The sequence below is a fragment of the Papilio polytes genome, unplaced genomic scaffold (genome assembly GCF_000836215.1).
Source record: "Papilio polytes unplaced genomic scaffold, Ppol_1.0 DF822289.1, whole genome shotgun sequence".
NCBI lineage: Eukaryota > Metazoa > Arthropoda > Insecta > Lepidoptera > Papilionidae > Papilio > Papilio polytes.
In genome coordinates this window covers 3,407,672-3,423,897 of record NW_013526915.1, presented here as the reverse complement: position 1 = coordinate 3,423,897, position 16,226 = coordinate 3,407,672, and the positions used below count along the sequence as shown (strand labels likewise).

Genomic DNA, 16,226 nt, shown 5'->3' with positions numbered 1-16,226 from the left:
ACACAAAAGCAACAAATTCGCACGCCTCGATTGCTGTCGATAAAACGAGTCTGCACGTCCGAATAAAGTCCATACAGAGAAAGAAAAAGTGACACATTGTATAGTATGCAGTGTAGTGCAGGCAGGGCTGTACGGCGTTCGGAGGATGCGGTAAATAACACGAGCCCGGCCCGGCCCGCCGGCGGCCAACCGGCGCCCGCCCGCACGGCGCCGCGCGCTCATTGGCCGCGCACCCCGCGGCGCCGCCCCGCCTGCTGGCCCGCCCGGACCGCCCGACCCGGCGCACCCGACGCCGCTAACCGTCCACGGCTGTCCACAATCACGGTCGCCTCGCCGCCGCGCTCCATTTTAAAACACTTAAATCCATTAACAAAACTCGGTCGTGGAAAGCCGTAACCGGCGCGTCATCCGGTTATCGCGGCGTATCTATACCTCTATATCGTCTCCGTCGGTCCGCGGGCTGAGACCGCGTAACAGTGGAATGGAAGATTCGAAGTTTTGGCGTGATTAGGATAAATAGTGTTGCGCGTGGCGAGGCGAAACGGCGCGCTCAGTGCGGCGGGAGTCGCGCCGGCGACGTGCGCGGTGACGGCGCATCGGCACATCCGACATGATGACCATGGATGTGGGCCTATACGGCGAGCAGCAGGGCTGCGGCGAGTACTACCCGCCGCCCTGCCAGTACGACTGCCACGAGGGCTACTACGACCAGCAGCAGTACTACGAGCCCGCACCGCCGGCGCCACTAGACACTCCGCCCGTCATCAGCACAGACGCCGGACTCTGTTACACCAACCTGGACTATGGCGAGCTGCAGCACGCGTATCCCGCGCCGCCTCTCGCCCCGCACGCGCCCCTCACGCCCCACACGCCGCACACGCCCCACACGCCCCACATGCCCCTCGTGCACAGGGATGAGCACAAACTGGACGGGCACTACCTGGAGACGAAGTACAACATGCACTTCGTGGAGGAAGGCGTACAGTACGGTGCGCACTCGGCACACGGCTCACCGCTGCCCTGCGGGGACTTCGACCCCTACCAGCCCAAGGACGAATTCCTAGGGCTGCGTGAGGGCTTCCCACGCGATGCCGAGCTGCACGCGCTGGGCCCGCACGCGCACGCGCCGCACGCGCAGCACGCTCAGCACGCGCCGCACGCCGCGCACGCTGTGCCCACCTACAAGTGGATGCAGGTCAAGAGGAACGTACCCAAACCAACTGGTGAGTACGATTTTTTTATTTGTTAAAAGTTTAGTAAGATATAATACGTTACAATAGAAGTGAGCATTCAAACAAAAATTCCAACGTAATAAAAACGCACCTTGAGCCATTTTAATAGGATGTAGCGTTTAAGTAGGACTTCTCACACTTTAGGACACACACATTATAGGATTATTTGGTTTTTGTTCTTAGACCTAGCCTAAATGTAGTTAATTCTTGTAGGTATAGGAAAGTCTTATAAGTTTTAGTAAAATTGCTATTAAAAAATACTCACTTTCTTAATTTGATAATAAACAATGTTATCTTGCGCATTTTTGACTTTAACAATCTCAGATGAAAAGAGGTAAAACAACACTATATGTGCTGCAGTCCTTCTGTAATTCTAAACTTTAATGTAGCCTAAATCTAGCCGCAACAATTAAAATAAATTAAATTAATATTCTCGCTGCGAACAGAAGTTGTGTCAGATTTAACATTAATGACCTGACAGTCGCTAGTTAGTATGTCAATTAAAATGACCCGTGGCGCGATGGCGCGGTGGCGCGGTGGCGCACTGCCGGCTGCCGGCATGTTATTGTGACGGACGGGGTCACGAGTTGTGATCCCGGACCCGCAGACTACATACACCTACTGCGAGACCTTTGACACCTGTGCTTGTGTTTTAAAAATATAGGCACTCATAATTTTTTTCTTAATCCATGATGTAATGGTCAAATAACAGTATTATAATGACGAAATTAATTAACTGACATCATAAATGCGATAGTTTATATGCTTTGTCGATGGTAAATTTGTTAGAAAGTATCTCCTAAACGGTTGAACGTTGCCCATAGTCTGAAAGAACACATGGCTTTTTAATCCCTCGCGAACGGAGTCACTGGTAAAAACTAGTACATAAATAAAATTGTTACATTCATTATGTTGCGAAGTTGCGTAGCCTACCCGTCTTTCACAATATTTATCACTAGCTGTTCCTGTGCGGCTTCATCCGCATAAAATTATGAAAATTTAATTTTATTGTTTACATTTATCAAATTATCAATAACAAATGTCAAAATGACATGACATGACAAACCATAGCAATCTTTCTTTCTTGATGTTGACAGCAACTTATGGTCTCTTTCCCACATTAGGGTTTTTATCCAAAATTTTTACCCCCTAAGTTTAATGGCGTAAAAATATTTAGCTTAAAGCATGATGTAAGTGTAGGGCTTTTTATTAAAAGAAGAATTATTCAAAAATATGCTATAATTGCTGACATCTTAGGCAACAAAAAAGTGTGTGTTTACAATTTATTATAATAGCATAGATAGTATAGATTAATTATAAACCCTCTTTAGATCTCAAAATAATAATCAACCGAACTTTTACTGGTCAGTTTGCATCCTTAGAATTCCAACACTAATGTTCATTAAATCCGTGATTACTTTACAAATGTACAAGGTAAATTAGTAATAGCGTAAGACAGCTTTATGTTACATTCTCTGGTCTGGCCGGGACAGGTGACAGGCGTCAGCATTGACCTAGGTTTGACACGTCTATTGACTAACTGATAAATAGATAAATTCCTATTCATGCTATAGGATTACATTTAGAACTTAACAGCGACAGCCCTGGGCGCTAGATAGTGAAGGCCAAAGTGTAAGGCGTCAGCGACTATTCCAGAGTTTCTCTGATTTCTATGTGTTTTTTGTCATTCAAAATTTTTATGTAAGAACTATAGTATTTTACAAATAATAAATATCTGTTTCTTTTAACAAAAAACTTTAGTATTTTAAGTAAATATAATTTTAAATAGAATGTGTTTGCGTGTAGTTTCTTGAGTCTTTCTTTGTTAACACTAATCTAGCAAGTAGTTTAACCCAAAAAGCTAATTAGAAGGAAATACGCAAAGGACACGGCTCGTCCGGCCGCGCCGCCTCACGCGACCCGACAACGAGCTTATCCCCCGTGCCCCTAAGCCCCCGTGCGTCTAAGCCCCGTGTTTGTTGTGGCCGGCACGCGACTTGCAAGAGGGTGGTATGGAAAAAAGCTAAAACAATCGATTGAAACTTCGGTCTTTGAGGATTACGTACATTACTAACTGTCCTTATTACCTTATCTACTAAGCCTAGATGATTTAACCTTTGCTTTTCGCCACATTTTAACATTAAAGTTATTAGGAAATAGATATAAAATTATCCAAGTAACTCATTGTTTTATTACAACACGTGGAATAGCTTTCCCATTACAACAAACTTCCTCTTAAAAAATTTTACATTTAAAACCGTACCACAAATGGCTGGAGGTACCTGTACGTCAAAACACAAACAGGTAACAAACTGGTTTCAATACCAACATATGAGACTGGTACCGACTTAGATGCTGTATTTACACTAAAATATTGTTTAGTTAACGTTCTGTCATGGTGACGAGCAATTTGTTCATTGCCAAGATGACATGCCCCAGCATGACAAATTGCCAATTAATTAAGTTCACTCCTTGATCGCGGAAAATGACTGGCAATTTGTAGCAATGTAAGCTTACTCTAAACCAGATTAAAGACATGAAGAAGTGAAGTAAATTGTCGTGGTTATATTGTTTTAATAACGTCAAAAAGTCAAGTTATCTTTTGTCAGTTAATCTCGCTTTATAAAATGTTATTCAACCGATTTGTCAAATAGCGACAACTGACTGAGTTTTAACGTCGAACTGTTCTGTTGAAATTATCAGTTAAAGCGAAGAATTGTATAAAATTATTAACGTCAATGTTTCCGTCGGATTTTGACGCGGGTAGTTGGACACTTCTAAATTAGGGTCAATATGCTAATGAAAGTAGTGCGTTACATTTCGATCCCTTTGTCAACTAACACGGGTAAAGTTGAGGCTAACAATTGCTTAACTATAAATTTTGTCCTTGGTCAAAAAGCCAATGTATAATAAAATGTACGATTAATTAAACTTAGGATCAGGACAACATATTGTACGTTGAGCTTTGTGTTAAGTTAAAAAACAAATGAACACTAATTCTCCAACGTCAATGCGCCAAAAACTCAATACAAGTACTCGCGGACCCCAGGTTCTACTTGGATTTCTCCGAAACGATCGACCTTTAGGGGTCAAGCGAGCCGTGTCGTCTACGCTCCGGTGATAAGGAACTATATTAGACGTCTTGATAAAGCACAAATACGTTCGTGAATCATTTTGCGAGCGGCGGCGGAGCACGCGGGGCAAGGCGGCCCACACACGACCCGTCAAACTCCATCGATGCTATCTATTGTGGTGTGCCTCTACAATGCCAACTCGCGGACCCGAGACGCTCGCAAACGCTTATCTGTCGCTCTCAAGCCGATCTCCAGTCAAATATTGACGTTAGACTGAACGTAAATATGACAGCTATAGATCCTGTCGCACCGCAAATGTAAATTGGCACTACCGATATCTCACGATGTCATTCCACACGAGATCCAACCGTCCCGTATTCTGTAAACTTTGTATACATTGTCGTTTTCTAAATACGATCTAAATGTTATAGAAATAAAGTTGAAATTTGACAGTATATGTTTTCTATATTTGCAGTATTCCTTTTCTGTGCAGTCAACAAAATTAGATTGTATCAATATAATTCAACAGTCGATGTATCAAGATCGGAGTATCGCGGATTATTAAAAATGTCGAGGGGATTTTCATATTGTTCACATGTCTTCTTTCCAAAAAGGATATTTCTGCTACCATATACCAAAACATAATACAATAAACCTTCCAAAGACCTCTTTGAACTTAAAACACTTGGATTTCCCATAGAATTGTACGATTTTAGCGCCTTTTAGATGTATTATTTTATCGGTAAAGTGTTGTAATGGTCGAAATTTTAATATGTAATCATGTATTAGCATAATGGAAGGGTTTTAGTTCTTAGCGGCGCGGCGGCGAAGTGGCTAGTGTAGCTAATTCGCGAGCTCGGTTATTACAGCGGCGCGGTGTGGCCGCTGGTCGCCTCTAATGGCCAGCGCTTGCAAGTCACCTGCATTAGCCAGCGTGTACCCTGTGGTACAAATTACACGCTTTAACTTTTGATCCATGTTTTTAACTTTACTCTACTTTCTACCGTTTTGTTTGGATCTTAACATTTTTAATTAAACTATATATTATCGATCGATCTATTTTTCATATCAGTAATATCAAATAGGTACTTATTTTTATACGAATCTCATAAAATGTTTAGAGATTCATTACAATATATATCACTTGCTTTTAGGTTACTCGATGAAGAAACAAATAAACTCAGTATAACTTGTTAATATATCTTATTCGTTTATAATCGTTCAGCTTGTGCCTTGTACCACGCTACAAGCTAGGCCGAGCGCTCCGCTAGCGAGTGGCGCCCCCTATCGCGACATCTAGCACGCAACGCGCAGGGCTGTCATCTGTCACATGGCACTTAACTACGCTATAGTTTTCACTTTTGGTTTGAAATGTGGAAATCATACAAACTTGTAGATTTCGAAAGAAATGTAACAAAAATCAGATTTTTCAAAGTCTTTGTTTCCAATTGATTTTAAACCATTATCAAGTTTTGAAGTTGTACTTTACTTTTCATAAGCTTTTTACCTGGTTTTATTTCTCCTTTTAAATAATTCAGACTAATGGATGTTTTAGTAATGAGTTAAATTAAATTTTGCATTATCAAAATAACAACAGTACGACGAAATGGCACAACCCTGCGCAACCCTCGCGCCCTCGCGCCGGTAATGACCCACCACTTGCCTCATATCAATAATATGATTAGCGATTGTTGTGCCCTGACTTACAATGCCCAACTTGTAGATACACACTTAAACTTATAACTTACAGTTATAACAAAAAAGTCGCCTTAAGACTAGTCATTATTATAGTGAATACCATCTGTAACTCTGATTAAAGTAAAATGGACAGGGTTGCCCGAAAACAGACGTTAAATGGAAGGAAATTTATTTTAGAAAAGTACTTACCTTTCCAGCGTTTTCGTATAAGTAATAGATGTGAAAAGGAGGTGGTTATAACGGTATACAAATATCCTTTGCAAATGTCTGTTAATACGGATCTCTATAGACAAAAGTCATTACGTTATTTCGGGGAATTTTAGTAGCCACTTGCTATAGAAAATTCGAAATATCTCATCTGACAACGGCGTAATAAGAGTATCAAAAATAATTTTACTTCATATCTAACGTGATGATGATAATGAGTTTATCATTTTGCCAGATTTCGAATCTTGAACGATAATTCAAACGTATAGATACACGGGATTACAGTTCTTTGTATCATTAAAGTAGTAGCGGACGTTAAGAGCGGGCGCACACTTTTAACTAAACAATCGCATAACTGCGATCGTCGATTGTTTCGCAGCTCAACTGTTTAGTTGCACAACTATAAATCGAATAGTGTGCGCACGTCTGTAGCTCATAGGAATCAATGCAAGACTAAACAGTTGTGCCATAGTTTATGTGTGCGCTCTTAAAGTTGACCCACACGGTATTGATATGAACGCATTCCTGTAGCCCCATTGTCTAGCCGCAGATTATGATATCCCAGTCGTGGGAGGCGTACCATCATGGTATATTAATATTGTTGAATAAGTCATTAATAATCTATGTTTAGGGTTCTCTATGTCATTGAGAAAAAGACGAAAAAATTACTTGATTTTTTTTTGCAATAGACTGAAGAGTGAACTCTTCTGTCATTGAGATGTGATTGACGAATAATTTTGAAGTTAAAGTCGTTTTAATAGTTAGGTTTTATATGTCAGTAGCTGCTCGTAACTTTGTCCACGTGAAATTTAAAAACATAGCCTATGTTACTCAGCGATAACGTATCTTTCAAATGGTAAAAGGCTTTTTTAAATCGGTCTAGTAGTTTTTGAGTTATTTCAATACTTACAAAAATACAAATCTTTCCTCTTTATAAGTTAGCATAGATTTAGATTTTTTATTACTCTCTTAATTTTTACTAATATTATAAATGCGAAAGTTTAGATGAATGGATGTTTGTTAGAGTTTGTAGACTAAACGGCTGAACAGATCTCGATGAAATTTGGCGCAGACATAGAGGATAGCCTGGAAGAACACATAGGCTACTCAATTTTGGTTTTTTTAATTCCACGCAGACGGAGTCGCCGGCGAAAGCTAGTAGACTATAAACATTATAATGGCGTCCGTACCATTTTTGTTTTTATTAAAAACTCATACGGAACCGTAAATTCTGTCCTTCGACTTTCGATGAATTAGCCTATCACAGGATTACGATTTACATGTTATTATTCCTTTAGAGTTGAACGTTTTGGAGGCATCGTTTCTATCGGTCGTTGACTCTTTGAGATGAATAAAAAGCAATACTTTGATTTATGAACATTTAGGGAATCTAATTAATAAATGTATAAGGAGATGGACGGATTGCGTGAAAGGTGACATGACCAAGAAGGGTGTGATGCTGATGACTGAGATGACGTATGACAGAGTTATGTGGGGGATCTGCTGCGCCACTACGGGAGTAGGATAAGGAGGATTAAGAATTTAAGTTTTAAATGTATCAAAAATGTCCGTTTAAGAAATTAATGAAAAAGAATTTCAAATTAAAAAAACGTTTATTGGGTATACTACTTGTTGGAAAATAGGGAATCAGGATTTAGTGAAGTAATGTAACGTCCTACCTAAAAATAATTTGCGTCACTCGGATTAAAAGTTTCATGGTTTCGACATGGAACGCTTATCGGACGATTATCGCAAATTGGACAGGTCGGTCCGCGGCGATTAGGTGTGATATCGGTATATCGCCGTATCGGCATATCGGTATCGGTATATCGCCGCTTGTTGCCACTTCACAAATCACTCCTGCTATCTTATCTCGAGCGTGTATTTGGGAGGGACATCGGATTTTTATTACAGGAAATTGACAACAACAATGTTAATTGTGTTCGGCCTCATTGAATTCACTGTTAATTAGAATTCAATTACATGTATCCTCACTTGATATTACATAGAATATAGAAAGAACAGCGCGAAAAATTAAAACATAAAATAATATAATAACAACAAAAACAGATATTTTTATGTTTTTGATTGTTAAATAACTATTTACATGCCTATTTAATACACTTTTGATTTGGTATCTTAAAATAACATAAAGATCTCACAATTTAAGTGGCCCATACTAATCTTAAAATGCATAATCTTTTGCGAGTAAATACGTATAACAATCGCAATACTTGAGCGATTGCTGACGCGGCAGCAAACCTCAGCTTATCGACAGGGAGATTTATGACAAGGCAGAAGATATCTGCTGGAAGATTTATGATGGGGCAGGAGATATCGGTCAAGGCTCGAAGGCCCCTTGTTTGTGATTGGAAATTTTACAAATGTACACGGCCGCCAAATACAAGATTAAGGTAGATTATATCTTACAAGTATACATTTATTGTTCTGTTTGATAACAATACCAACATTAGCTAACCAAACACTCATTGTACATTTATTAAAAAATATTGTAAACTAGCATTCGTCCGCGATTCTGACCGCGTGGAATTTAAAAAATACTTTTTTTAAATTCTATGTGTGCTTACAGACAAGCCTCCACATCTATGCGAACTTTTATCGAGATCCGTTCAGTCGCTAAGGCTTCAAACTCTAACAAACATCTATCCATCTAAAATTCGCATTTATAATATTAGTAAGAAGTAAGATTTCAATTTAATAAAAAAACATTTCAACTTGCATTTTATTATACTTATTTTTTACGAGTTATATTATTGTGTAACAGTTTGTTACGTTTAAATTGTAAACTTCGTTTGCGTTTCTAACGAAATGTATTTTTACTTTGCTAAGCTCATGTCAATGTTATCTGCAATGGGTTTACAGTGGTCAGGAAAAATCGTTTTAGACAGACACGTATCAAAATTTGGCGACTATAATCCTTATCAATGAAATATTTGTTTGTACTTCGATAAATAAATCTGTAAGGTTTCTTATTATATAAATAAATCGATTATTTTTCTTCCTAGTTGTATTTCGTTAAAGGAAATCAGGTTTAAAGTCTTATATTGAAGTCTCATTGCAGTCTGTGTCTTTAAACGACTAATTGTTTAAAAACGAAATAATATTCTCTAAATAATTTACTTGTTTGAAAAAAAAAACATAATAGGTACTGATATCACAGAAGCGTATTCAGAAGTAACAAATGATTTAAACGGACAATCGGATAAACAACAATGCATATGTAAATAACGGTAAATAATACGGACAATGCGTTCGTAATATAGATGTCAGTTTGACATTTGGTGGGCGGCCATGTTGGATACGGTACAGCTGCAGGGCCGGGCTCATCGATTAGGCGTCGCGCGATCGATCACCGCGACCACTATCGCACGCTTTAATAATTTATTATATTTGTAGTGGGGCTTCCGGAGCACAGAGTCCTACACTCAATGTCAACACTCAATAAATCAATTAGGCCAACGTAACGTCTCTGTCGCGAGATAAGTGCGTCGCCGTGAGTAGTGGGCTGCCTCGTTATGGCCGCGTTGTTGCTCACTTCACATACTTTTTTCACCAATAGAAATATTTTTAATGTAAAACTATATTTTAAAACGAAAGCGAATCTGTTTTAAAATTACTAGTTACTAATGATTATTCTGCATTTCAAATTTTATACTCAATAAAGATACGCACGTGCAAAATGTTTAGATAACTTTATTGACTGGAATTTTCATTTAAAGATTACACCAACTGCTATATTCCATTCACATTGTTTCAAAATCAGATCTGAAGTACTAACTTAGCGATATCTCGCAGATTTACACAGAAACATGGCAGATAATGCATCGATAACATAAGGAATGTAAGTTTGTGTCCAGTAGTTAGTCGCATAACTCGGGATTACCGGAATCAATGTTTACTTCATCAATCATCTCTATCGACATATTACAACACAAGATTCTCCGCGTCACTTGAGTTATACATAAACAAAATTTAAATAACTTCAAGCATGATCTAGAAGCGTGGATCTGTTTTCATTTTGTCGTTTATTATTTTTTAAATAATGGTAAACATACACAGAATAGATACGCTGTTTGGCTTTTGTTTTCATCTGCATTAATAGAGTCACACCTGTTTCTCTAGTATTTTCTTTCTTAAACATTCATTGGACTAAGATGACAGTCTTGTTTAAAGTGCTCGCACTCCTTCGATTAAACTATCGCACAACTGTTTAGTCGCGCTTTAATTCCTATGAGCTAATATAGAGGTGCACACTACACGTTTTTAGTTGTGTAACTTAACAGTTGAATTGACTTCGAAACAATCGACAATCGCACAACAGGTCTGCGATAGTTAAATCAAAGGAACGGTGAAAAATAATTAGAGATTCGAATACCTTTATGAGTCACCGGCTAAAGCTTTCTTCGCAAACTATATCTTTATAATTTTTCATATCAATTTCAAACTATTACGTCACGGAACGTAACAGTAATTTCGTGTGTAATGAATCAAATTTGACAGCAAAATAAATGGAATGATTTGAACAGAAATAAAATTATTTCGGTAAATCCTAAGTATAGTTTATCAATGTTGTCAATATGTTATCTTAACTACGCAATCTGAACATTATATAAATTCGTCTCAGGAGCAGCTGGATATTATCTGACCTTGTGGAGTACTGCTAACCATGTTGTTGTATACACATTTGACATGTAACGACACACAAGATTTATCTATCTATCTATATACTATTATAATAAAGCGTAAACACATACTTCTTTGTTTCCTAAGATGTCAGCAATTACAGCAGATTTTTGAATAATTATTTTTTTTAAATAAAAAGTCGTACACTTGCGTCACGCTTTAGGCTATATATTTTAACGCCATTAAACTTAGATGGTAAATATTTTAGATATAAAATTTAATGTGAGAAGACCTTAAGTTGCTGCCAACATTAAGCAAGCAAGGTTGTCATCATGTCATGTCATTTTGACATTTGTAATTGATAATTTTACAAATGTAAACAATAAGATAAAATTTTCATAATTTCATGCGGTTGAAGTCGCTCGGGAACAGCTACTTATTAAATAAAAGAAAATGTTACCTAACTTGAAACTATTTGAGTTAGTTACTGCCGCCTCTGAAAGAACTTACATAACTTTCTTACGTATCTTAAAATAGATAAAACATACAATACATTTGTAACAATAAAATAATGCAGTGATCGATGAGATGTAAATTGTTGTTTATAAAGTAAATATAAAATCAATACGTGATTGGAAATTGACATTTCACAAATATGATAGCGCAAAATGTGAGGATAAAAGATGTTTAAAATATTATCATCCACTTCATATACGTCTCAGAATGTTTGAATATAAGTTTTAATCAACGTTTATGTGTGATGGTGTTGAGGCAATGTTGACGAATTCAAAGTAACAAAATCACATAAATCTACTAAATAAAACGAACTCTTTTGAAATTACATAAACATCTGTAAATTAAACTTGTTTTAGGCTCATTATTTCTACAAGTATTATGAAATCATCAAAGAGAACAATGATAAAAACTGTATGGAAAATATTTTCAAATCCACGACTCATCTAACGTAAGATTTGATACGCAACGCAAATATGACAGCGCACAAATAAATAGGTATATCGAAGTTCATAGATTTTTAATGATAATCAAATTCATCTTTCTTTTGTACCTAAAACAAGGAGACACCTGATTTACACCGATCATTTTTATTCTCAGTAGTCCGTATGCAACGACTCTCCGCTTGCTGTAAAACAAATGAGTTATCGACTGTTATAGCTGTACTAATATCGACACATACAATTCTCGGTAAACAAGCAATTTTTGTCAACAAACGTTAAAAAGTTTCCCTTCATCACATCAAAGAAAACAATAACTGATTGAGTGTGACGCTATGCGACCGTCGGCGTCGTGGCGCTATCGTCGTGTCGCAACACTATCGTGAAATCACAGGCAGATAACGTACAGATTGTTGATAGCGTATCGTCGCGTCATATCCGTCGCCTTACACGTGCGCCTGCGCCACACCAACTTACTATATACAGCGTAAACTAGAAAATCATACTAATATTATAAATGCGAAAGTTTAGACGGATGGATCAATGTTTGCTAGTGTTTGTAGTCGGCTATGTTTGCTAGTGTTTGTGGTCGGCTAGTCGTTTGTAAACGGCTAAACGGATCTGGATGAAATTTGGAACATATGTAGAGCATAGTCTGGAAGAACACATAGGCTACCTTCTTTTGTTTTTTTAATACCACGCGGATGGAGTCGCGGGCGAAAGCTAGTTAATATTATAAATGCTAAAGTAAGGATCGATGGATGTTTGTAGCCTAAACCAATGAATAGATTTGGATGAAATTTGGTATAGATATAAAGGACAGTCTGGAAGAACACATAGGCTTCTTGCTTTTGTTTTTTTTAATCTCACGCGGACAGAATCGCGGGCGAAAGTTAGTAACAAAATAATAAAATCTTAAATGTACTACAACTGAGTCCCGGATAATGCATTCATTTATGTAACACTTTGACAATATTCTTATAGTGTTTTTATACTTGTAGTACCTACAGTAATTTAAAACGAAACCAAGACTATTTCCGAAATGTCTGCATGTTAGTAGGTTTTCGCTTATTTCTAAGGTTTTTTTATTTATAAGGTGTCAAACAAGCAAGCCATACATCCGATCCCCGGTTAAACGACGATGTCTACGAAATGTAACAGCACAGAAAATGTCTTTGTTGTACGATTTCAAAGAAGACCAATTCTGAAAGTACATCGATTCAATCAGTAAAACGAGATCGGACCCTAATCTGGAAATGGCTTTACCATGTGAAAAGAAAAACCTAGTGGTGTTCGGGATAAAGTTGCTACTGTGAGGGGCGGTCACCCCCCCGACCCCCTGCCTCGGAGGCGTCGCCGGCGATTGATCGCCTCCCTCGGGACGTGTTCCCGTCCATCCCAGTTTTATTCTTCACCCTATTATTTCTATTACTGTTTATTTTCGCATTGTGATTTCCTTCAGCCATTGTTGGGGTTGTTAGGGCTTCATGTAATATTATGTGTGTTCAGGCAGTGGCCTAAGTCTCGCTAAATAACTATTACTATATGACCCAAAGTTGAAAATAATATGCGGCACTACTCTATTATTCTGTAACACATTTTAATATTAGACAATTAATACGAGTATATCTCTCAAGCTCTGCGAATAGGAGTCTTGTCAGTGCCGGCATAGGGCGCTGTTGGGCGGCACCAGGGCTACTGATAGAAAGAGGCGCCACAGATTAGCAACACTTTCATACACACGCTTTTATTTCTATAAGCTTGTATGCGCACACTGCTCGATTTTTATTTGTGCAACTAAACAGTTGAATGGGCTGCAAAACAATCGACAATCGTCCAACAGTCATGTGATTGTCGATTGTTTCGTCAAAGCTATGCGCCCGCTCTAAATTATGGTTAATACCAGGGCCTCGTAAAAATTTCGCCCAGGAGTCTAATAAACTTAAAATCTGTACTGTATTTTGCTGTAACTATTACTTACCATTTTTAAAACAAACTGTAAACTTTAATCTTTTTAATTATGAAATTCAGAACGTTAAAATTCTCTTTAGCTCATTAAATACCTGCTTTCAAACTTTTACTTTTAAAATTATCGAAGCATCAAAATCTCACATGTATTTTCTTCGGTCCATTTTATTTCTACTGTATTTTCATTAAAAAATATTTGTACCGTAACTCGTTTAACGATTTACAATGCATTTTATGAGATTTAAAAAAAAAATAATTTACACATTAGCGTGTTAGTGGGGCTGGTTAAGTTGTCAGTGTGTCCGCGTTGTAACTTTCATAAATAATAGTATAACACCATTCACACTTCATAGCGGCTCGGAAGTTCGTACGAAATACTGCAACGAATATTACAATTTTAAGTAATATTACGGTATACGCGGGAGTACTATAAAAGTGAATGCTTTCTTCTATTTGCAGTGGGTCCACTCGGGAATATATTCGTTCTTAGTTTACGAGCCTCTATAAAGTTTGAATTTTGTAATACCTCTGTATTCGCTGCGCGCGCGCAATTACAGAACGATTAGCGGATCAACATAGCAATTGATACGTGAAGCATTTGCAACAGGTAACATTGTGCGGTAATTATCACGAACAAATGTCAATTCGGATCCCGGACCGCAATCTGTAAACAATTTGTAACTATATAATTATACTAGCTCCTGCCGTGCGGCTTCATTCGCAAGACATTGTAAAATCTGTACTTTATTGTTTACATTGAAACTTTCCATTGCAAATGTCGAAATTCAAATGCTTCAATGACAATGAAGGCCCTTGACGGTGGCTGAGAACTGTTTGTGAGTAACCATGGCAACCTAGCTTCTTTGCTGTTATTGGCAGCATTGTACTTTATCCATTTCCCGCCAGACGATTTTTGACAACCAATTTAGCCCTAAGTTTAATAGCGTGAAAATATATAGCCTAAAGAGTGTAGTAAGTAAAGGGCTTTTTTAAAAAAAACAATTATTCATAAATATATCCTACATTAGCTATTCGTACGATAATCCTAAAAATTACTAAAAGTCCATACATAGTACTTGCAACACTACCCATACATACATGTATGAGTTCTCAGAGAATTATTAATAACATCATCCGCGCGCATTACGCCGCGACAGCTAGTGACGGATCACTGCCGCCCCGCGCCCCCCGCGCACCCCGCACCCCGCCGCAACCCTCAGGGCTGCCAAAAAATATCAACATTTATTTATTTAGGGGCTGCGTGGGAGAGATGAACACGTCATGGACTTCGCTTACACTCGAGTCGAATAAGTAATTAAAAGATCATATATATTTCAGGAGAAGTACCCTGTTCCATGTTTAAGAATAAAGATCTCGACCCTTATGTATGAGAAGAGAGATAGTGCAAAGGGAAAGAGAGGATAAAAACAAATTACACATTTCGAAACATTTAATAATTAATGTCAACATAAACGAATAAAAAATCCGCATGCTTATCATTGACAGAAATATTGTACTAGTTTTTTTAATACAATAATTTGAAAAACATAAACAACCACTTTTCGCCCGCGACTCCGTCTCGTTCTCGACTCTACATCTATGTCAAATGTCATCGAAATCAGTTCAGCCATTTAGGCTAGAAACTACATCAAACATGCATCCATCTGAACTTTCGTATTTACAATATCAGTATAAACTATGCTTAGTATAATTTAAAAGTATGTTGTACAGAATAACACATGGGCACAGTTATACCAAAGACCTACGTTATTAATATGTTGTTAATATCAGGGCATGTTTGATATGAAGGTAATTTGGTAATTTGAACACGGGAGCTGGTATCGGCGGGTATCGCCGCCAGAAGCCGGGGATTAAAGGATTTGGGAGATATTGCTGACGTGTTTGTCCTGCTTTCCAATTACTGCCTTATCTACAACTATATTGTAACGCAGTTTTTATTAAAAAACTGGAACATTCTCGACCGATAGACAGCAGACAGATAGACAGCTAACGGTTAAAGATTTTCATGTTTCTTTTGTTTTGTGAAGCTTCTTGGAGTTCTTTGTTTGCATATCCTATGAGATAGAAAAAAACATACGTACAATTAAATTATTTCATAAACAGTCAAGGTGAGGTATAGTAATTCTTTGGAATCATTAAAACGAAAAGGATGTTATAAAACTTTTTAATAAAAAAACAAAACCGACTTCCAAACAAAATACACTAAAAACAAAACAAAATGCACTAAAAACAAAACAAAATACACCAAAAACAAAATATTCTCAAAAAAACAGTATACTAAAAAGTAACGAAATAATTCCTTGAAACTAGTAAACCTACCTTATTGTAACTGTTATGTTTATATTGTACAATTATTTTTACTTTGATGTCGGTGTCAGCCAAGGTATGCAGTGATATTTCTACGTAAGGGTTTCCACATTTTTACCATA

At 37.7% G+C, this 16,226-nt stretch overlaps 1 protein-coding gene across 1 annotated transcript in view; it reads left to right on the top strand.

The window, feature by feature from the left end:
• The first annotated feature begins 310 nt into the window (after positions 1–310).
• LOC106106327 (homeobox protein Hox-A1-like) overlaps positions 311–16,226 on the top strand; it is a 25,164-nt gene continuing 9,248 nt past the window's right edge. The window contains exon 1 of the mRNA XM_013286901.1: positions 311–1,223. Coding sequence (XP_013142355.1) covers positions 611–1,223 — 613 coding nt within the window. The 5' untranslated portion in view covers positions 311–610. The remainder of the gene's footprint in view (positions 1,224–16,226) is intronic.